The 24,267-nt window shown below is 37.1% G+C and overlaps 2 protein-coding genes across 4 annotated transcripts in view; one reads left to right on the top strand and one right to left on the bottom strand.

The window, feature by feature from the left end:
- Positions 1 to 14,418, top strand: part of LOC107655551 (transmembrane protein 178B-like) — a 50,724-nt gene extending 36,306 nt beyond the window's left edge. Inside the window, exons 3-4 of the mRNA XM_016443068.1 lie at positions 7,770 to 7,907; positions 11,338 to 14,418. Coding sequence (XP_016298554.1) covers positions 7,770 to 7,907; positions 11,338 to 11,588 — 389 coding nt within the window. The 3' untranslated portion in view covers positions 11,589 to 14,418. The remainder of the gene's footprint in view (positions 1 to 7,769; positions 7,908 to 11,337) is intronic.
- A 4,354-nt stretch (positions 14,419 to 18,772) lies between these two features.
- LOC107655607 (CCR4-NOT transcription complex subunit 4-like) overlaps positions 18,773 to 24,267 on the bottom strand; it is a 24,426-nt gene continuing 18,931 nt past the window's right edge. For all 3 annotated transcript variants that reach the window (XM_016443167.1, XM_016443168.1, XM_016443169.1), the window contains exons 12-13: positions 22,416 to 22,634; positions 18,773 to 20,369 (exon numbers count right to left, since the gene is read on the bottom strand). In XM_016443167.1, coding sequence (XP_016298653.1) covers positions 20,056 to 20,369; positions 22,416 to 22,634 — 533 coding nt within the window. In that variant the 3' untranslated portion in view covers positions 18,773 to 20,055. The remainder of the gene's footprint in view (positions 20,370 to 22,415; positions 22,635 to 24,267) is intronic.

Raw genomic sequence — 24,267 nt, 5'->3', positions numbered from 1 at the left:
GATGCTCTGGGGGGGGGGGGGGTTGAGGCAGCTGTCAAAGCAGTGCAAATAAAGCTGATGCGCATTATTCCTCAAGCAATATCCCCGCTATCATTTCATTTGTTCCTCAGCACTCAAATTTGCATGTGCTCCCTGTAACACATCTCATTTTCAGACAAAAGGCCTTCCTTTAACAATGATGCAACACTCTGAAGCACCCTCTTGAAAAGGTCAGAGAGATGAAAAGAGGTTAGTGTTTCCCGCTCTGATTTGATTGCCTGTAAACAGTGTTGCTGTATGACTCTAGACACGTTTGACATCATCTGAATGGGACGCCTTGGGAGGGCTTTTGGGGCCTAGATTGGCTAAGACAAAACACAGATTCAGCCTTTCCATCATGCGAGACGCTATAGATGGTTGGGATGCAAATCAGTTTCTTCTGAGCAGGTGCGGCCATTAGTTTCCTGTCAGGAGGAGCACATGGCCGTTTTCTACTCGACCTCCTGTTCATAAGGTGGACCTTCATTTACTATCATTCAGTTAGCATATGTTTATAAGACTCCGGGTTTGTACATACTGGACTACAAGGCTTCAAGTGCTGCATAATCCTAACTTGATTATATCACAATTTGATTCCCAATTCGATTATGCTGTCATCCACCATAAACCGTCCTGCATCAATCACGTTTCCCATTAGCTTTCGATGGTACGGCCATCATGTGGTTAGATCATGCGGTTAGTCTATATTTACTTCTGTTAGAGGGGTTATAAAGTTGAAGTCGAGAAGGCTATGTGATTTATCACAGGATGTTTACAGGCAGCCTGGGAGTCTGATCTGGATGTTGGAAGGGATGTGCAATTATGCATGAGGTCTGTGGATCATTCAGGGAATTGTGTACAAATTTGAACAAGAATCTTGCTGCTAACAGAGCTCAAATTGGCAAAGGAGTGGGGAAAGAAAGAAACTTAATTTTCAAGGAGATCCCAAGTGGAATATTTGGGTTGAATAATTACCTCAGCAATATTTGAATCATAAATTAAGGCTTAAATTTGACATTACATCATAATCAACCCTATTTACTTACTTTATGCGCTGCCTCAGTCTTTATGTGCACAATTCATCAATGCACAGTTGTACAAAGAGGGAAAAAAAATGTTTTAATAAGCTTCCATCAAAATGCAATAACTCTGAAACAATTCCTGGCTTCATTCTGATATAAAACTTTTCACTGAGTATTTTTATTGTTTAGTAATCTGTTATTCAAATCCGTTTCACTCAAATCATGTCACATTATGGAAATAATGAAGCCATTTTGTGTTGACTATAATGGTATTTTGGTGATCTGGTTTGATTTAGAGGGATGCACCCAAAGATTTTCATCATTTACTCTTTCCAAACAAAATTACATTCTTTCAGTGAAACAAAGGAAAATATTTAAGAAAAAAAATAATAAATGTCTCTGGCTGTATCCAAAATTACATACTTGCCCACTAACAGTATGTGAACAGAATAGTATGTCCATATTCACAGTATTCATAAAACAGTTGCAAAAAGTCCTCGGAAAACCTATTTTCAACGAGATTCTCGTCTGTTGAAGACTTCACTATCCCATGAGGCCATAAGAGAGGATTTGTGAAGTGCCGCAACTGACGCTGGTAGTTCACATGACAATGACAACATGGACAATGTAGTACTTCTGAATTACATTCAAACTATATAGAACTTACTTTTTTAAAATGGTCTTTAAGTAATTACATATTCAAAAGATGTACTGACTCAGAGAGTGTTTGATTTCTGATGCAGCCTCAGTGTTTTTTATTTGGTCCATACAATGAAATCAATGGGTTCCAATGTTTGCATCCCTGCATTTTTTAAAATATCTTCCATTGTGTTCTGTAAACAGAACAAAAGTCATAGAGGTTTGGAAGGAGAGTAAATTAATCCTTTAAGTAGGGCTGCTCGATTATGACAAAAATCATAATCACGATTATTTTGGTCAATATTGTAATCACGATTATTAGTGGGCCATATGACCAAAACTTTATATGAAAGATTTCATTAACGATAGTGATATATATCAAATATATATTTTCTGTAAATAAGGTTGCTATGACATCTACATTATAGAGACCAGCGAAATGTCACAATTCTCAATACCACAGCAGAATACCAGAGTAACTAATATTAGTAAAAAAAACAACAACAACAAAGGTCCTGAAAATGATTGAAAATAATTAAACTGTAATAAAAAAGCAAAGGAACACAATGCCAGTAATAAAAAAAGCAAAAAGAATACAATAGAATAAAAAAATATATACAAATGAAACAAACTGTGCTTTAAGTTTTTTTAATGCAAGTCTAAAGTATTCAGTTAACAGCCTACTAGAGAAATTGAATAACCTAATGTAAAATAAAACAGCATAGTCTTCACTGTAAGAATTAAACTTCCTTTGTTTCTTATTAAAGCTACAAAAATCCTTCAGTCAAGAGCAGTGAGTGATTTTGAATGTGTCTTTTGTTGTTTGATTAATATTAAGCACACAGTCGCAGCAGGAAAATAGCCCGCTGTCGCACACAGTCGGCAGCAGGAATATAGCCCGCTGTCACTTTAAGAGACGCACGTCTCTAATTTACTGTTACACAAGTATTTTCATTCTCAACTCTTTACATTCATTTATTACATAACCGACGAGGGTTTACGTGAATAATCACTAAGCGATGCAATTTTGATATATTTATGTGTGTATTTGACCGTTTAGGCGCTAAAAGATGACTTTACATGTCCGTGTTGTGTTCCGTCTCTGAGCGCATACACAGTAATCTTCCCGCGGAAGCGCAAGTTCTTTCACGCTTTTAAAAACATAAATAAATCTAATCAACTTAAATAAATCAAGCACGTCCCGTTTTTCAAAAGTCTCGTTACATGATTTTACTGATTTGCACGTGAAATTGGGCTTTTATGGAGGAACGAAAGAGCACCGCTCAATAATCGTTTTATTTCGATTACTGTATTTTCATTATCGTTGGAAGCCGAAATCGAAACTGAATTTCGATTAATTGCACAGCCCTACCTTTAAGTATATCCTTATAGTATTCATTGCTAAAACAGTGGGTGATCGCATGGAACAGTTTCAAACCCTGACTATACATTTCATTTTGAGGAAGCATAATCTTGTCAGGTCCAGCCCTAAGGGAGCAGTCTTTTCATCATTTCAGGTATTCATGGCATATTCCAGAGTGGAAAAACTGAATTTAAAAGATCTGACATTTCAGGTCATGAATTCAGAGAAATCAAGCTTCAGTACAGTCTATATATTTCCCTCTCTTTGATTAAAAAGTATCTAATTGGCGAAGATCCTGTGCCACACATAATTATACACCCTTCCCTTTAGAGACTTTGAAAGCACACATTTACTTGCAGTACAGCATTTACGGTCTGCTTTCTCATTTAGCGCTCGAGAGCAAGGGGAACAAAGATCTGGCAGAACCTGACACATCTGGAAGCCCAGCAGGTTACAAAACACAGAGATACAAAAACGACAAGAATATCAAACAAAAGGAGAGGGCCAACTACAGAGACTTCTCCTGGCCTGTTTCCAGAAGAGCTGCCTGTCTAGTGTTTTGCGCTCTTGTACTCTCGTTGACGTCCTCTTCTAGTTAACATACATTTTGAACGATGCTGACAGTCTAGTTCAGCATCAGTGTGCAGACTGCATAAGAACCTTTAAGAAACCCTTCCACAATCTCCACACAATCACTCATTCTTTCACATCCGCTAGGTAGATAAATATTTCAGGAAAATTACAATGGAAAGTTACACTCAGTATGCGAAGCAGAGAACCACTGTTGCAAAACAGCAACACATTTACAATTAAAAAAATTAGTACATTTTTAGTAAATATTCATACAGCAGAGCCCATTTAGTATAATAAATAGAAATAAAATTGTTAGCCAAAACCAAACCGTACTGGTATGCTGCCCTTATTACAGAATGAAGTTGTGCAACACTCATGAAAAACTGCATAAACATGATTTTTATAACCAGTGGCTTACTAAAAACGTTGAAGGGAAGAGAAATTCAATACTTTGCTCTCTGAGGCATAACATGTTTCTCTCAACATGAGACCAAAGCTGCCATTCAGGTAGCAAACAGTGTTTTATAATTTGCTCCTAACTGAGAAAGGCTCCCAACTTCATGTAAACTGCTTTCTCTCTTGCATTTCTCTTGACAGATAAAGTCACAGACGACCACAAAGCGAAAACGTTGCATGGATATAACTCTTGTCTAATCCATAGCAATTTATATGACTATAACGGAGCACCTATTGTTTCAGAATGCATGCTGTTGCCTACATGCTGACTGACACTACCCGTTTCTACAACAACAAAGTCTATATTATTATGTAACAAATATTACGTGGGCTCCAACGCAAGAAACTAAAATAAGGCTGTTCCCAAGTAAGCTTTCCATTAGATGTGTGGTAAAGTGTTTGTAGTCTGACTCAATGTTTAAATAACACTCTTGTGAGCTTTTTTAAACCACAATGTGTTTGATAGTACATGCCTTGGCCAACTTCTCTTTAAACTCTTTTTAAGAAAGGACCAATTTATAACGTAACCTTGCTTATTTCACACCAACTGTTCCGGTGTTGTGAAGGCTCTGCTTTATTTTATTGAAGCAATATTGCAGTAAACCATATCTAAGGGTCATAACCGAGCTCTCTCAAAAGGACAGCAAAGTAAAACAGTTCCAAGACAACTTATAAGGAGAGAAATGCTTCCAAACATGAAAGTTCAGATGGCACAGGTCTATCAAACATTCTGTGAAGAGTTTTATGAGACACAAATGGTACTTCTATGGTTGTTTCCACTTCAGAGTAAAACACAATGGTAATTGTGAGAATGTAAACAAAAATAAATAAATATTAATGTATAAAAAGTCACACCGAGATATAAGGCTGCAATTGGGAAGTTGCAAATAAGTTGAGGTTGCAAAAACTAGTCACATTATGAAAAAGTCACAATTACCTAACAATTGTTTAACTGCTAGAGTCACAGTGTAAGATAAAGTTTCAACTACAAGAAAAATAAGACTGCACTGTGAAAAATTAAGTTGCAAATACTAGAGTCATATTTTGAGATGTAGTCGCAATTTCCCCAAAAATTGTCACAGTTACAAGAAACAAAGTTGCAACAACAAGAAATACAGTTGCATTGTAAAAAAAAAAATTCAGTTGCAAATACTATAAATTGACATTGTGAGAAGTCGCACCACCCACCCCACAACATTTTTTTAATTGTGAGAGTCAGTGTAAGATTAAATCGCAATTACAAGAAACAAGTTGCAACTACAGGAAAAAAGTTGCATTGTGAGAAATGAAGGTGCAAATATGAGAAGGTCACATTGTGAGATATAAAGCCACAGTTACCAAAATTAATGGCAATTGTGAGAAATGAAGTCACATTGTAAGATAAAGCCAGTTATGAGAAGCAAAGTTGTAACTGCAAGAATTAGTTGCATTGTGATGAAGCTGCAAATACAAGAAAGTCACATTAGCTCTATTCGGATGGTAATTGTTTCTCGGGGGGACGCAAATGATTTTCACCATTTACAGGGGGTAGTTGGGGATTTTAATGCCGTCCGAATCCAGGATGTCGGTGTTTTTCTCTCACCACCCCCGTAAAAATCCCCGGCCGAATTACCTACTGTTTTTTGACAAACACCAAGGTTGTGTGGTAATTTAATTGCCGTCCGAATCCACATCTCAGAGTTTACGAGAAGAAATAGATTCAAAATTCAGTGTTTAACCCCTTTTTGAGCACTCCCGAACACCTTAAGGTAACTTTGTAGCCTACTTCAGTGTAATTTGCATACATATTTAGCCCTATTTCTGAAATGCTAGAAAGTATTTAAAATAACAATACTTCATGACTGCTCCACCACAGCGACTGGGAGCAGAAAGAGAAGAAAAGCACGTAAACATTCTAAATGGGTCTTTGTGGCAGCAGCAGGTATGCAATACAATTTTAAAATGTGTATTATAAACAGATAACGTGTATAATTATATACAACTATAGCGCGTCTATTTTCATATTTTTAAATGGGAGATTTAAATAATCCAATAATAAATAGGATTATATATTATAAAATATGCTTGGAATAATAAGAATACATTTTACATCAGTATTTTTAAATTCATTTTACACAATAAGTAAATAAATTTGTAAATAAAATTCATTTTATTTACAGTAGACAATCATGTGACTGGCCATGTGAGCAGCACGTTCCCGGGTTCGTAGGATCACAGAACTCGCTCCTCCACTGTGAACAGATCACCATCCGAATCCATGAGTTTTATCACTGAGGTGATATGTAAATTTATTTTTAAAGACGTCCATATGAGAAACAATTACAGTCGAATCAGGCTATTGTCACATTTTGAAGTTACAATTACTGAAAAGAGTTGCAATTGTGAGAAAGGGAGTCACACTGTGAGAAATAAAGCTGCAAATATTGGAAATAGTAACATTGTGAGACATAAACCTGCAGTTAAAGGTAAAAGTTGCAGTTACTAGAAATAAAACTACACTAATGTCCCATAGCGTCGCAATTACTGAAAACAGCTGTAATTAAATTCAATCATATTGTGAAAAATAAATGTGAAAATATGGAAACCAGTCATATTGTGAGATATGTCACTTGAGAAAAGTCAACCTTTTTTACCACATACTGGTAAAAAAAATGTATAGCCTGAATGCACTGTAAGTCGCTTTGGATAAAAGCGTCTGCTAAATGCATAAATTAAATAAATAAATAAATAAATTAATTATTATATAACATTGCAAACACAAGTACAGTGATAAAGTCGAAGTTAACCGAAATGGTTGCAATTGAAAGGAATAAAATTACACTGAGATTTAAAGTCGCAAATTAAGGAAAGTTAAGAATATGAAGTCACAAGTGCCAAAAGCAAACATCGCAATTACCATTTCTTCTTAGAGGATGAAACGGGCTTCCATACACTCATGAAATCTGGCACTTTCAATTTAAGCAATAACAAACAAGCATCTGCTGAATATCCTGTCATAGAGATGTGGGAATGATCAATTGCTGTTTCATAAATATCTGACATTTTCGTTTTGATATGACTGATGAAAAAAAGCTTTTAACACCTCGTTCCTATTAGAAAGTAATAAAAGCTCTCTTACAGTATGCTCATCTAGTGGCACGTCTGCCCCGGAGGTGAACTCTGTGACCCTTTCACAGTTGGCTGGCATAAGCCACCGTGTCCAGCGTTTTGGGCCTGCCACCTTTCCTGTACTGCGAGAATTCAACTGAGAATAAAAAGAGCTAACGAACACAAATGTTGTGACCTACCCTCTAGCTAACACAGAGTCAACCCTGTCGCACACTCAAACACTCACAGCAGGGCAAGTGCAGTGCATTACTGTAGGATTTATAAAGTTTATGAACTTTGTATATGCAGTTATATTAATTTTCAATTGCAATTTTGAATTCTGCTAACAAACTACTCAAATGCTAGATTGTCCAGCCCAGCATACACAAGTACTCCTTTTAATAGTTTAAAAAGCATCTCATGGATCGCCTGATGAAGCTGGTTTAAAAAAAACGATGAATATATTAGAATATAACGTAATAATATAGAACATAGTACAGTTCTTATAGAAGCGCTCATTAAAATGCATCATTTTGCAGAGCGTGTCCACGCCGTGCCCTTATCAGCTCTGAGTCATGTGTTTGACTTGCCTTATTTCTCGCCACCCACAGATCTGCGGAGGATGACGGCAGGATTTATGGGAATGGCGGTGGCCATCATCCTCTTCGGCTGGATCATTGGGATGCTGGGATGTTGCTGGGACCGTGGCCTCATGCAGTATGTGGCAGGTCTGCTCTTCCTCATGGGCGGTAAGTCAAATCAAAACAAGCCTACATGGACAATATAGGCTGTTTACAGTATGTACACGGATTAAATTATAGTTAAGTCAAGTTATATAGCATAAATCTGTAGAAGTATATATATATATAAGAATAAATAAAATCTATGCATGTATAAATAATTTGAGGATGTTAACATTTTCCCTGATGACCTAATTATTATAACTTAATTAAGCTTCATGAATGAATGAAATTTGGTCAAAATTCAACTTAATTGCTTAGCATATTTGAACACAACACAACACAACACAACGCAACGCAACGCAACGCAACGCAACGCAACACAACACAACACAACACAACACAACACAACACAACACAACACAACACAACACAGAAAGTGAATAAAAAGTTTTTCACCTTGAAATCAGTTGTCAGTATCAGTTGTATCTCCTGCTCCATTGAACTTGTCCAAGCTGGAAGTAGATTTGGAATGTACGATAAGTGATTTTGAGACAAAAATTAAGACATGTTTTTGGATAATAAATGAATGTTTAAATACATTTGGTATTATTATTATTATTATTATTATTATTATTATATATTATTATTATGAAAACCTCTGTATTCATTGACTTGATACTTTACATTTTTATTAAAATAAAATAAAATAACAGGTGTGTTTAATTAGGAATATTTTGGGGGAAAAAAATTATATAATATAATATAATATAATATAATATAATATAATATAAAATATAATATATGAAAGAAAACTATATAAATAAAAAATATAATATATTAATATAATTTTAATTTAAGAATCATTTAATAATAAAATCATGTATATATATATATTATATATAAATACACATACATGTACATATATGTTATATATATATATTTTACATATATATATACATATATATTTTATTATATTATATACAGTATTTTATTTAGTATAATAATTTAAAAATGAAAGAAAATTACGTTATAAGAATGAACGAATATATTAATTATATAAATAAATTGTGAATTTATTACAGATCATTTAATAATAAAAACACATGTATAAATATTATATAAAATTCAAAACCACACACATATATAAAGCATATACACAGTATATACACATTCAATGTGTGTGTGTGTGTGTGTAGATAGATAGACAGACAGACAGACAGACAGACAGATATACTGTTTGCTGAGCTCATTGTGGTAGTCAATAATTCCCACGCAAGTCACCCCAAGACTGCATTAATTAATGAGTGACAGCCAGGAAGCCGGCATTAAAGCAATTACGTAATCTCAATTATCTCCTGATCTCTTATCTCACTTTACGCCAACCAATATCGAGGCTCTCGACGATGAGCATCGCTCTGTCTTTTGAACGCACCCACGAGCTCATCACCTCACAACACAGATGCTGCTCACACCAATCAACACAGCCTGTGGCCTCGTTACCGAGCATTTTGATATTCTGTTAACGCCCGTCGAGCAGAGGAAGCGGCTGACTTGTTTTGCGTCACTCTCGCCGCTCCCATAAGAGAGAGTGAAGCGGAGATGCAATTAAGATGTGCACTGGATTAATGTGATGCCCTGTGCCTGAATAATGAGATGGCAATTAAAAAGCCAATTAAGATGCTAAATTATAAAGGCAGAAGGAGCGCTGAGGGTCAGATTATGGCAGGATGAATCCCCTCTGAATGTTCGCTCGGTCACATGGTGCGGGAAAATGAGTTTGTTAGAGCTCTTTATCAACTAGCATGTTACAACAGCATCATCTATACAGGGCTCGACTTGCAGATAAAGCTTGTAATATATGAAACAAGGCTTGAGAGCAAGGAGTTGTGAATATGCCGAGTCTGCAACTGTATGATGGACTGTCACTGCAATGTTATGTAATAACATATAACAACCGCAGCTTGTAGTAGGCCTGTAACACAACCAATGCGGCACATCGAAAATACAATTGATTGCAATTAATGACAGTGTAGGGCAGGCTATAGACAGAAAGCTGCCACTGCAGTGCAAATCAAAATTCACTTACAATTTTCTATAGATTTCTAGATTTCTCTTCAACAATCATTTGAAAATGATGATTTGGTTTGGTAGCTCTATTTAAATAACTTCTGACCATCTCATCAAAGCCAGCTTGTGATGTTTTTTTCTCCAGTCCTCTAATTTCAGTCATATTTATTTGCATGTATATGCAGTCCCAGCAATTCTAAAATGATCACAATTATATAATTATATAAAAGTCAATAGAGACCATATGTCTAGGATGCATATGTGATCCTGGACCACAAAACCAGTCATAAGGGTCAATTTTTTTGAGATTGAGATTTATACATCATCTGAAAGCTGAATAAATAAGGAATGAGGGTGCAAAAAAAAAATCTAAATACTGAGAAAATCACCTTTAAAGTTGTCCAAATGAAGTTCTTAGCAATGCATATTACTAATCAAAAATTAAGTTTTGATATATCTATGGTAGGAAATTTACAAAATATCTTCATGGAACCTGATCTTTACTTAATATCCTAATGATTTTGGCATAAAAGAAAAATCGATAATGTTCACCCATATAATGTATTGTTGGCTTTTGCTACAAATATACCCCAGCAACTTATGACTGGTTTTGTGGTCCAGGGTCACATATTTATTCACCTATTAGCATTGCTAAAAGTGTAACATTAAGCTCACATCTAAATGGTCAGTGAAAAAGTTATATAAAAATAATTTTCTTAATTTCATATCGGTCAGTTCCCCAATATTTGCATTTGCTGTGCTATTTTTACTTAATATTATTTGCTGCTTATTAAAGTATTAGCTTAGCATGTGTTAACGCCCGACTCTTTTGGAATTAATTCACCGGGAGTTTGATTGACAGACGATCTGACCAATTATAATGCTGAATCTGCAAACTATATGGGTCTTTCCGCGGTTGAAATGATATCTTCTGATGTTCATTTATGTTTATTTCTAGCTATAGCTAGTAAAAAGGAGATGATCGGTTCACGTGCTGCTTGAACTGAGGCGCTACAGCGATCTGTCACGACATATTAAAGAGCCACAAAACAGTATTTATTGTTTGAATTACTTAAAAATGTACTATTTATTGAGACTTTGTTTCATACCTAAAGTAACCTGCTCTGTCTTTGTCAGTTTCCTCTTTGCGCCGCAATGTATTTTTCACTGCGTGAGAACATGACGTGTGGCGTGAGAGCACCATAGCTTGTCGGACACAGCAACAGTAACTAAGGGCGACGGGTCTTTGCGAAGGGTCAAGTGTGGGTTTACTTTGCACAAAGACCACTATTTGTATGATTCACTTGTAATGTAGACCTCTACAGAAATATCTGCAGATTTCCACTGAACTGGAACTCAAAAGCAGCACAGTAAATGTATGAAACTTCAGTTGGATGAACATTCTGATGATTGCCTTTCTCTTTTTCAGGCACATTTTGCATCATTTCCTTGTGCACCTGTGTAGCAGGCATCAACTTCGAGCTATCCCGTTACCCTCGCTACATATACGGCCTCCCAGACGACATCAGTCACGGTTACGGCTGGTCAATGTTCTGCGCCTGGGGCGGTTTGGGCCTGTCCCTCATCGCCGGCTTCTTCTGCACGCTGGCGCCCTCAGTACAGCCGATCCCTCGCTCCACGTGCCCCAAATCCCGCCAAGAAAACGGCACCGTGTGTTAAGGGACAGCCTCTGAAAATCCCCAAGCCTACGTGTGCAGCTGGACAATGGGGGACAAAACACATAAAAAAAAAAAAAAGACCATAACTGAAGATTAAAATCATGTTCATTTAGAATAATTTCTAATCTCACCAACCAGGCCATTTTTTAACCACGTGTGTGAATCTACAACTGAGTGTCCTGATCATTTAAAAGAAAACAGACAAAAAATGAAAAAAAAAAAAATTTAAATATCACAGATAATTGTAAAAATAATATCAATGGGACTTTCCGTCGTCAAGATCCTACACAGGAAAACAGTCATCCTTTCAAAGTTGTGACTTTGGTGAGCACAAGAAAATGGTGACGAATGAAGCAAAAAACAGACAGTATTGCTCATTCTGATGCTGCAAGGATGGATATTGACATGTCTGTTGGACTGACGTCTAAAAACTGCCAAACCTGGAGACTATGGTATTTGTATCTGGACAAGTATGGAGGTCCAGTGCCAATGTTTAAAGCCCAGGAGTTCGGACAAATCAAGAGCACCGAGACCATGAGGCTTTCACAACTTTGATGCGATTTGGATCTGTTGTGGCTAAATCCACCGATTTGTCTCGGACCCTGGAGACTATTGCAATGCCTCTTGGGATGCGGCTAAAGGATCCTCTCGTGCATAAACCAGGAAGATTTCAGGAATTGGAGATGCCTGCTCGTGACGTTATGTTGCTATTGCTGTACAGCAAATTGTAAAGAGAAACATAATACCTATAATATTCCAGAAGAGAAAAACAAACAAATCCTAACGGGGAGGAAATTTTTTGAGCATTTTCCATGTTTCATTTCTTATTCATGTCCAAATGGTATCAACGGACATTTCTAACATGCTTTCGATTTTATTATGTGCTTCTTTCTTTGTTTTTTAGTAATTACAGTCATCATGAGTGTGAATGAGTGTGTAGGAAGTGTGCAAATTCTTTAGCTACTATCAATATAGTATGTGTGTGAGAGTTTTGTGGTCTCCATATGGGAAAAAAAAAGGAAACATAAAAAGAATAATGATGCATAAAATCAAAAACCTGCCTTGGGGGAAATCAGGTAGGCTTTTGTTGAACCAAGAATTAGTGGAAAGGAAAGATGCCATATCCTGTTTTAGACAGCGAACACTTAGTCCCTGTAGACACGACTGACGTAGACAGAAAGACAACTCAACATCACACTGTTACTGCCTTAAGCTTGTCTGGAAGGAGGCATTTATGCCATTTGATGGGAACGCATGCCGACTTCTCTTCTGAAAGCATCTATGGGCTGACAAAAGAAATCCTCATTTGAATCCAACTTCCTGCCCTGTTTAACCATGCGTCTCTTTACTTAAAGGGAACTCCCAAAACAGGATGTGGTATGTAAGTGCCTCGTGATTACATGAGACAGCAGCGGTGCACAAAAGATGTACATCTGTGGAATCATGACCTCGAAATGGAGGACGGGTGGCAAGTACAAGCTTAATACAATCTCTAAGCCGACATGCAATTGGTTCCCTCAAGCTGTTTTCATAATTTCTCTTCTCACGCATTCATTTCGCAATCTGAAACTTTTTATTATCCATTTCACATGCTATAAATGCATTAAAAAAAAAAAAATCACTCGAGCAGCCATAAAACAGCGTGCTATGAAGGGACACACGCCAAGGGTCACTGGCGAATCAGCACACTCATTCATCCATGCCAAAAACCTACACTAGGAGATTTAGCTTTGCAGCAAGACCATGTTTACAGATTTCTAGAAGGGAGATTTGCCAAAAAAATAAAAAAATAAAGGAAAATACCTGCTAGGTTTCTTTCATAGACATTCTCGGTTCCACACATTAGCATGATGGCCAGCGGCTCAACTAGTGGTTAGCCTGGTGTCCAATCAAGTCTGTCAGGTTACTGCTGTACAAAGAATGGGCGCTTACATATTTAAAGACTCTATGAAATATTCATGTTTATTGACATTGAAGCCGTATACAGTATATACGCTAGTGTACTCCTAAACATGGACAAAACCAACTTTTAGCAGATTTAAGGGATCATTGAAAGATTCGCAGATCAGGGAATTGTGATTTCCAGCCGTGGAAAAGTCATGAAATAAATCAAACATCATGAAATGTCAAAAAATTCTATAGTGGATGTATAGTAAGGCTCTGCTCAAAAAAATTGCATTGCCTATAAATTTGCTATTCATGAATGCATTCCTTTTTATTTTATTTTTTTAATCCTTAAGTCATAAAGGACCAAAAAAATTAAAATTTGTCAAAAGTCATGGGAAAACCCATTTAAAAAGCTCTCCTCTCCTCGTAGATGTTGATTAAAGGGATAACTCGCCCAAAAATGAAAACTCTGAAAGAAATGGGGTAAAAAAAATGGAAATCAATGGCTACCAGCAATTGTTTGGTAACCTACATCCTTTCAAAATGTCTTCTTTGTGTTCAACAAGAAAAACTCATACAGGTTTGTTTTTTGGGTGAACTATCCCTTTAACTGTTTCAGGGGCGTTTCATTTTACTTGAAGCTAAAGAACCTAAATCATGAATATCACCTGCTTCCAAATATCCATAGCAAGAAACAAAGCATCATTGGTTGCTCTGATGCTCATACTTTAGTTCTTTAACAACCATTAATTGGTTGCAGCTGAAGTTAATTCATTTTGAGAGTTTTCATTGCATTCATTTATAAAACAAGATGCCAAGTGACGTTTTGCAGAGCCGTGACAAACTAAAGGCTGTCTCTAAAGGCCATTTCAAAATGATCCATCCCAACACTACTTCCAAAACCATTTCATGGGATCTTTCACCATAAACACAGCCAACAGTTCACTAAAAAAGTCTCCTTCTCAACTCTGCATTGATGAAATATGGGTCCAGCAGTCTTCATGGGAAGCATTCAGAAGAGGTTTCTGACAGATTTATGGGCGCTTTGGGTGATTGGTGTGGCAGCATTCAAGTAAAAAGACTTTGTTGCATGCTGACAATGCAATTGGCCATGAAATTACATAAACATCCTGAACTCCAGAAGACTTCACACTTTCCAGAAGCAACAAATCGACCAAACACGGCCCACAAACTCCACAGTGCTTGATTACAATGTGCATGCAACAGAAAACTTGCATAAATACACAATAAACAATCTGTTTTAGGGCCATCTTGCAACAAGCCCATCTGGCCTTATATAAGATAGTGTTCCTTGACACACTTAGGAGGAAAATATGTATTTCAGTCCACGGATTACGCTCCTAGGCGAAGACATAAATGGGGTCAGTCGCTGGTTGTACACAACACTTCTCAAATAAAACCAGTTCCAGTCCTATTTGAGAAAAACATGTAATAATATTTAAAAACACACTTAAATTCACTCCTCCTTTCACCAACAAGGCAAAGAGGGGTGTTCAATCACAGAGTATAAAGACATCAAAGAGCACCGAAAGGCAGATGCTCGCATCAGACGCCGAGAATAAACACTTTCAATTACAGCTTAATTGGCATCCGTCCTAGACAGAAAGCAGGTAGTGAACGGCATTTCATAAGTTTTGTATGGATCATTGTGATGCTTATAGTGAAAGTGGAATGAATAAAAACTAACAGCCTAACTGTCACTTAGTGGGCATTTTAAGGACTCTCCTCAAAGGAAGATCATGAAGTGTTGGGCATGTAGGTAATATGGGCTCAGGATCACAGATTCCTTTACACAATCTACACATTACATTCACACAAATGTGTTTACATCACAGCCAACAGTTGTCAGCCTTTGTTCAGTTATTTGTTGAGCGGGGTGGGATGGGAAACATGAGCGGGAATATTTTTGTCTTCAAAATGTAAAAATAAAATGAAAAAAGTAGCAGAATTGGTGAAACTGCAGCTTTTTAATGGGACACTGAAGCCTAAAGGTTTATCGGATCTTTTTCATCAGTAATGTGTCTGTTGAGTACCTGAAAAAAATGAATAAAACTGTAAAAATGTTTAAGAAAAAAAAAGGAGAAAATAAATTCTGGGAAAAAATGTTAAAACTGTGGAATGTAATACTACAAAAATAAAATCTCATTGTTGTGTTTATTTGTATTGTATATTTACCTTTTATTGTACTTACCTTATTTCCAGGCATTTAAAGTAAAAAATAAATAAATAAAATTGTTAACATTAAAGCATTAGGTATCATGAAAAATGATAAAGATTTTTAATGGTAATTTATAAATATACTATTGTTTATTTATTCGTTTTTGTACATAATGTTAATTTATTCTGCAAAAGTATTGTTTGTTTTTAATTCCTGATACCTAATGCATTAACTAATGTTACCAAACTGAACCTTACCGTAAAGGGTTTGCAAAAAAAATTAATAAAAATGTTTATCTAGGAAAAAAAGGAAAAGAAAATGACAGGACGGCAGTCTAGTGAGACAAAGATCAGTGAAGTTCACTTGCTGACATTTAAGGCAAGTAAAATCACCATGGCAACAAATATGATGAGGTTACTATCTGATCAACTGTGCAAACCGCTGAAACAGATCCAGAGAAAGTGGAGAGAGAAAAGTACAAGGATGAAAAATAGAGGGCAAACTCATCAAACATGATAACAGCGAGCAGAGTCTGAGGGAAGCCGACATGACGGAGGCAATAACTAACTAGCTCTCGTACTAGATATGTTGGCTAAAAAAGTACAAAACAAAAACACTAACAGGCTGATTTAAAGAGATGAAAAGCCTGTGTTTGAGGCTTGATGAATACTTCATGAATGCATTTAGAGTGAGTGCACTGCTATGAATAACCACCTCTGATTAGGATGGGTCTCTGTGTTCTCCATCAGGCCTCTTGAGACAATGAGTATTGACCCTGCTGTTGATGACGGGTGGCAGAAACACAAGCACTTTAACTTGAGAGCATTTAGATCACTGCTCCGAGACGCCCAGACCAATGATTCTCAACTGGTGGGGAGAGACCTGAAAATGGGTCACGGGCCTGTTCTGAAGAGGAAAAACAATGCAAAATGCAAATTATAAAATGCAACTAACCATATAAAAATAAACAGGCTTCTGTGAAGAGGAAACACTTCCCATATCGTTTACTGACTGCATAAAAGTCTGGGTGAACTCGCCAGTTCACAACAACATGGACACAGTTTGAGATCCACACGGTCCAAAGATAAAGATGCACAGTGAAGTCTATAATTGGATGCCGACAGCAAGAAACCATAAAAAAAAAAAAATTTAATTCAATAACAGACAACTGAAACTATCAAGGGTACTGAGTGTTCAATGGTTTCATTTTTATTTGTTCAAGATAAACACTACTGTGTTGGATGTCGATAAATGATTATGATTGCGGTTCCTCTTAAAGATTTAGGTCAGTGTTAATCAAAAAGCATTTATTAAGATTTTTAATTAACTTTCATTTTATATTTTGTTTTCATTTTGAAATTACTAAAACTAAATTCTAATTGTTCTAATTCTAAATCGTAATTTATTTAAATGTTTATTTTTTCTATTTGCTTGAATTTACATAATTTATAATAGTTCCTATTTTTCTTTTTCCATCTAATATTATATTTTATTTAAGCTATATGAATGAAAATTTTTAAATAGATTTAGCTTTAGCTATCAATAACACCGATTTAAAACTTAACAGTTCTCTGATTTATTTATTTAATATTTTTGAAAGTAGAGTATTCAGAAAATAATCAGGAAAAAATACCATTCTATTGCCAAAGGATGAGATTAAATGTCTTTTTAGAGGCAGCACAAATGCAACTGAATAATTATACATAATATTACATATATTATAATATATATTAAGTAACAAATAACATTTAAGCATATTTCACAGATTTTTATTAAATATTATTGACCAAAGGCATGACATTGTCATGAAGTTCAACTAGTCACTAACTACATTCAAGTGTCACAGTCAGCTGCAAGCTGTTTGGCTTGCAATAAAAAGAACTGACTCATTCGAACTGAATCATTCATTTGGAATTTGGACTACACTGGTCATGCTGTCAGTTAAGTGCTGAAGATTTAGCATTGTGCTGCTGAATAAGTTGTGCAAGAAACTCCAGTATTTCCAAAAAAAAAAAAAAGAAATGCTGGGAACCACTGACCTAGACAAGAACGATTTCAGGTCCTGCCTCATTGAACTAATTACACCATTAAATAACACTGTTATACATATGCAAATCATTTTAGGTGATAAAACAGAAATGAGGCACTTGATCATTCAGTCTCTATATATATTGACTAAACCACTCTACGAAGGAATACATTACGTATTTGGGTCATTATAACAGAAGCCCTGGAGAAAACATGCCCAGTCACTGCAGTTTCAGTATTGCATATTTGCTGGCAGCTTCCACTGCCAATTAGATCAGCACTGCAGTAATTTAAGCACGAGAGCATGACAGAGGTGCTCTGCTGAGCGTTTGAAAGCTGGGCGCTCGGTAAGCTCGCTGCGAATGCCTAATGCACTCTTGACATTATCTGGGAGCCGCTGCCTCTTTACTGAAATAAAGTTAATTGGGCCGCACCAAAAGTATTTGAAGGCTCGTGCACCGGAGGTTGGTATTGACACCCACTAGAGCGAACAAAAAAAAAATGAAGTGCCACAAACCCTCCTCCAGACCTGATCTCTTAAAGAAGCAAATGTCGACGAGTGCTGACGCAAATGAGGAGGACGTGTCCGAGCGCTGAGCAAAAACGTGCGAACGTGAGCCCATCACCGCCTTTCATCACGTCTCGAGGCGCTGAAAGAAAGTTGAAGGTTGAGAGACAAAAAAAACAGAAAGATCACTTTGACTCAAGCATGACATTTCATCTTTTATTTAAGATTTAGTTTTTATTTTCCTCCAGACCTTTAGAGAGGTACAATTTCCTTCAGCTCTTAATTTTTCTTACATTTTAGCACTGTGTAAAACCCAAGTTAAACTGTACTGGTTTCGTCATCGTCAAGATTTAATTTATTCATTCCTCTTGAATACTGTTGAATACCGAACTGTCGGCAGGAACCTACACAGCTGATACAGGATTGAGACAGTTAAAAGAAAACTGAGAAGGGGGCAAGTAGAAGTGACAAACAGTGTTAACCATCCCGGACGAGCCCCCTGTGTATTGCCAAAATATTAGTTGCCCAGTAGCGCCGCTATCCCAGCTTTCCCTTTTGTAAAAACACCACCCCCCTAGCGCCGCTATCCCCGCTTTCCCTTTTGTAAAAACCCCCCCCCCCCCCAAAAAAAACGTGCAAAGTAACCGCTACAGACACAAACGTTATGATCACATCCTCGTGAATTTCCCTCCACCGGAATCATTCGAAAAGCCCTTTAACCCTGATTAGTTTCTTCAGGCACTCACCAATCGCAAGTTTCACACCACGCATTCACACGTCACCGCACTCCGACTCTAGATCTAGTTCCTAAAACTCTGTACACCTCGCACACCTTCAAGTTTCTTCAGGGAGCATAGTCAGAGCGTAAACACTGATTAGGCCACGTACGCCGGGGCAGCTATGAGAGACGCCACACGGTGGAGTCCCTTGTGCTATACGAGCCCTGCGCTTGAAAGGGGTCGGTGGTACCCAGCTCTCGATTCCTCTTAATTTCACAACGCGCCGCCCTCTGATACAGAGGTTAACCGCGGTGTTGCGATCGAAAGCGGAAGACCCCCCCGACTAACCAGATAATTTGGCGGAAGGGTCAAAGGCAAAGGCTTGCATCAATCTACAGCTAAATGCCACGTCGAGAACGGGCACCACGTTTTTGACCCCTAAAAATGCATCTCCCTTTTAACAAGGGCACAGAAAGGTAGAACAAAGTTAAAGGCCAAAGATCCTCGGTAAAAGTGCTTTTTGCTTCGCCATCATTATGCCTTTGATCCGTCAGAATAATGGGAGTCAAGTACCCTTTTGATCAAACACAAATCCTGAAGCCATGTTTTGATTTTGGATATCTACTTGATTGCTTAGCTGTATGGCTTTAAGGACTCTCACAGGAAGTAGCTCCTCTGTTGTGCAGATTGATGAACAGGTGCTGTTCTTTTTGGTTTAGCTTTGAAGGCAGACTCTTGTTTCTAAATCAAGACACTTTTCATTTGATTCTTTCCATTTGGTTCCAATGGAATTTCAGGAACGCACATCATTGATGATGCGTACTGGTATGTAGAGTTCCAAAAATGATGTAGTGACGTTAACTTTACTTTTTACTAGGGAGCTTGTTTAGGCCTCATACCTGTTTTCTGCAAGAACTGGCTTATTTATGCTACCGTTTGAATTGGGAAAGCTGGAACAGAGCACTTGGGCAACAAGGAAAAAGAAAGACTAAATCAAGAGAAACACAAATCCGGGATAAAAAAATCAGTGCAAGATGAAGAGAGAAAACAATACATAATCTTGTTATTTTGTTAATAGCTTTGTACTGATTCGTCTGCCGTGTTTGTCGGCTGTTCTTCAGATAAGGGGAATAGGATTTCACAGTTCCTAATGGCGGTCCATGCCGGCACTCTGTAGCAGATCTGTGGAGGCCTGGGCTGAGGCTCTGAAGGCGGTCTGGAAGCCTGGGGGAGGTGAGTGGAACTGGGTGGCGGGGTTGGCCGTGGCTGTGGTTGGATAAGGGGTCCAGCCGGCTCTGTGGGGGAACTGGGCTCCGAAGGGTCCACTGTGTCGGGGCTGAGGGGGCACTGTGGAGCCAGTAGGGACATCCATCTCTGTGAGCGCCTGCAAGGAATTGAGCCAGTGGGGAGGATTGTCATCCTGCAGAGAGTCCAGACTGTTGCCTGAGGATGCTGGGATACCTGAAAGTGATAGGAAAAAAAACTTTGATTTGATTTAAAATTTTAAATATGTAAAATATAGGTATGTTCTACTTTAAAATTCATGTGCCAGGTTCTTAGTTATTTTTTTATTAATGGTGGATCCATATGGTTTTAAAAATGTTCAAATAATTTCCTTGGAGTGTGCACATCTAAATATTTATGAATGATGATTAAACAATATATGTTTTTAGGGAGACGCAATGCATAACATTTTACAATATGGACTAACCTTGCCATATTATTTATAAAAAGATCAAATTATCTAATTTTTGGAGACTTAAGCTTGACAGTCATCTTTACAATATAATTTTCTGTGTGATTTTTTAACAAAATTTACATTAACAAAACTGCTTCCCTGCTTATTTTAAGCAGGGTCAGATCCCCCCCCACTTCCCTTCCCTTCCCCTTCATTATGGTATATGGACACCTTGACATTTTTATGTTCAGCCATGGAGGGAAAAAAAATGTAAATTAATATTGTCAGAAATGAAAGACGTGATTATCATAGAAGTATATCAAGTCATTATAGGTATGAACCACATAAAAGGAGCATCAAGTGATTCAAACAGTTTAAAGTTATGAAAAAATAATTAGTAAATATCCATCGACAGATGGAATTAAATCACTTTAAACATAACCGCATACTGTACTAACAGAGCAACAGTTCGCTTTGTCAACAAATCCACCGCTCTTGATGCCATGTAGGAATCCATTTATCATGTAGGCGACATTATTGAGGACATGTTTAAATAATTTGCAATAATGGGATTAATTACATAAGGAAACAGGGCATTTTTGGGTGCTTTTGCACCACTTAAAACATGCTGGCCTGCTGTGAGCTATTAATTCCAGACCCCCTGTGGATTATGGATGCTGCAGGCAGCCGCTGAGAGCACCCAGGCAATATTCGTGACATCCATACAGATTGCAACTTCAACCTTAGGGAGCAACAGATAAGACATTGCTATTTCCCTTCAACCCGGGGGAGAAAAATGCCTAAACTTTGCTTGAAGTATTGATTACAAAAATAGCTGCACAATTCAGTTTTTGTCTATCAAACAGTAGATAAAAATGTAGCTCTAACAATAAGATACAGAAGAATGCTGTAAATGTTCACTGCATATTTAACCACTTTGTATGCCGATTGTTGGCGTTGTGTAGTATTCTTGCATGATATCTGATTTAGTCCACATGGATGCTTTAGACTGTCTGAAAGTGCAGGAGATCAAATTGATCTGAAACGTGTGCCCTCTTCTATGGCCCTTAAAATGGCTTTACATCGCTGACATTTTTAGTGAAAAGGTTACAGAATAAATGTTTAAAAGGCCTAAATGCATTATTCATTTTAGCTCCCAAAGGCACAATTTGAACGGGCTTGGTTTTTCCCGAGGTCAGGTAAATTTGTTTCACAAATGTGTTTTGTGATTTTAAGCCCATCAGAACCGAACATGTTATTCTATTTTATTCTCACAAAACCAAAAAGATTTGAGAAAATTATTCAATATTAATCACGTTAATATGAACATTTACTTAATAATAAATAATAATGAAATATTAAATGTTCAAATTGTATATTTTTGTATTTTTATGTTCATAATATAGATCATTTTTACTCCTACTTTATTAGGTTTTTAATTACTATGTACTTGTGTAAAAAATTAAATGTCAGGTACAATGTAATTATTGTGTTCATGCTGTATTGCAAAAAACTTTTACAGTTATTGGGGTGGGATACGGTTAATATTAGGGATAGGTTTGGTGGTTTGGTTAGGTTTAAGGGGTTGAGGTAGGGTTGACAGTGTAATTATATAGATGTAACTACAGACATTAGTAATGTATTTTTTATATTATTACAATGTAAAAATCATGTATGTGCACAATAAGTACGTCATATCCATTGATTCATTTAGATGTAAGGACATAGTAGTAAAGACACTTAATATAAAGTGGGTCCAATGAGAAAAACAGGAGAAAAAGGGAAGGAATTATTCAATTCATTTTTTAACAAGGTAATTCTGGCTGTACCTGTGATGATGGCAGGGTCCATCCAGCTGGCTGTGCCGTCCCAGCTAAGGCTGTGTGAGATGCCGCCTGTGTGGTTCACACTGGATGAGGAGGAGGATGAAGACGAAGACGAGGAGGAGCTAGGCAGTCCACCAAAGTTGATGTTGATGTTGGGTAAAAGCGCTCTGAGCCCATCTTGCCACTCCTTCACGTTTAGACTTTCTACTGAGGTGCTGTTTTCTGTTTGGGAAGGTGATGGTGGGGTATCCAAACGAAAGAGAGAGAGAAAAAAAGCAATTATCAGTTTCAACATTTTACTTGCACAACACAAAAAAACTGCCAATTTTGAGTGTTAATTTGGTATGATTAATTTTATATTTGTGACAAAACCAAACAAACATTCAAAAGCAGTTGAACAAAGTGCAACAGAAAAGTAGGACAACTTTTAGTCTGATACTGTCTTAAAAATGCAGCACTTTATGGTGAAAATGACGCAATGTGACGCAATCAAATCAAGTGATTAATTTGATTTATTATTTGCCATATAATGGCTGAAGATCGATTGATAGCCCTAACAAAAACACAATTTAATTGAATTCCCTAAAAATTGAATTTTCATTCAGGATATCACATCAAGAAACAGCATTAATCAAAGCCGGACTGCAGATTAATAGCAGCTACAGTAATGATGATTTATACTAGATTCAGCAAAAACAACAGGTGATCTCTCTGGCTCCCTTCTGAGTCTACTTGCCCTTACTAATGGAGGAACAATCATTATAAAGCTTTTTACAGTCCCGTTATTATTCAATTAGTTTCTCATTTATATTTTCTCTATGTCACACTGGAGGAGAGACATGCGGCTTCAATAACGCAGAGCTTCTTTTGGCTGGACTCAGGCCAAAATAAACCTTTTCTTCTCTATTCAGGCCAGTATTCTCCTAAGGTTTGCTTCTGCCCACAGGGAGGGAGAAACCAGACAGCAAAGATGATGAAGGAGGGAATGGTGAGAAAGAGAGAGAAGGACAAACAAGGAAGAATTGCAAAGACAGGGGAATGGCGTGAACGAAATAACAACCCTGGCAGGGAAAAAACAAGTCTTTAGCCTCTGAGCTTGACTTAAGACTCAGCAAACTTCTCTGGGCACCTTCCTCCAACATCAGCTTCCCTCAAAGCCTGGACAATAAATTGTATAAGAAGGTGAAAACACAGGGATAGTGGTGGGGTTTGACAAAAAAAATAAAATCAGTATTAAAGGGGTCATATGCTAAATGTTGCTAAAAAGAACATTATTTTGTTTAATGAAATGTGTTTATGCGGTTTAAGGTTAAAAAAACACATTATTTTCCACATACTGTACACTTCCACATACTGTATTGTTTCTCCTCTATGCCCCGCCTTTCTGAAACGCGTCGATTTTTACAAAGCTCATCGGTCTGAAAAGCAAGGTGTGCTGTGATTGGCCAGGTATCCAGTGCGTTATGATTGGCCGAATACCTCAAGCGTGTGACGGAAATGTTACGCCCCTTACCATATTGTGATGATGCCCTGTCAGGCCGGAGCAATGATTCAAAAACATGAAAACCCATTATAAACGAGGCATTCATTGCATCCAGTGGGGACATAATTATGGATTATAATGACTTATACTGTCTTTTTACGCGTTGCATTGCATCGAGCCGCGTAAACATAAAACCATGTCTGCATTTGTGATCGGAGAAATGACAAACAACAAGCCCTACTCTACACTGCCCAAAAAACTCGCTTTAAATATAAAAAATATAAAATATAAAAACACTTTAAATATAAAAAAACGTACTTACAGTCTGTGAGTCAGAACAGCCGGCACTGTAGTCTACTCTACCAGGATCAG

The sequence above is a fragment of the Sinocyclocheilus anshuiensis genome, unplaced genomic scaffold, assembly GCF_001515605.1.
Source record: "Sinocyclocheilus anshuiensis isolate Anshui unplaced genomic scaffold, SAMN03320099.WGS_v1.1 scaffold916, whole genome shotgun sequence".
Taxonomy (NCBI): domain Eukaryota; kingdom Metazoa; phylum Chordata; class Actinopteri; order Cypriniformes; family Cyprinidae; genus Sinocyclocheilus; species Sinocyclocheilus anshuiensis.
This window is presented reverse-complemented; position numbering and strand designations above follow the sequence as displayed.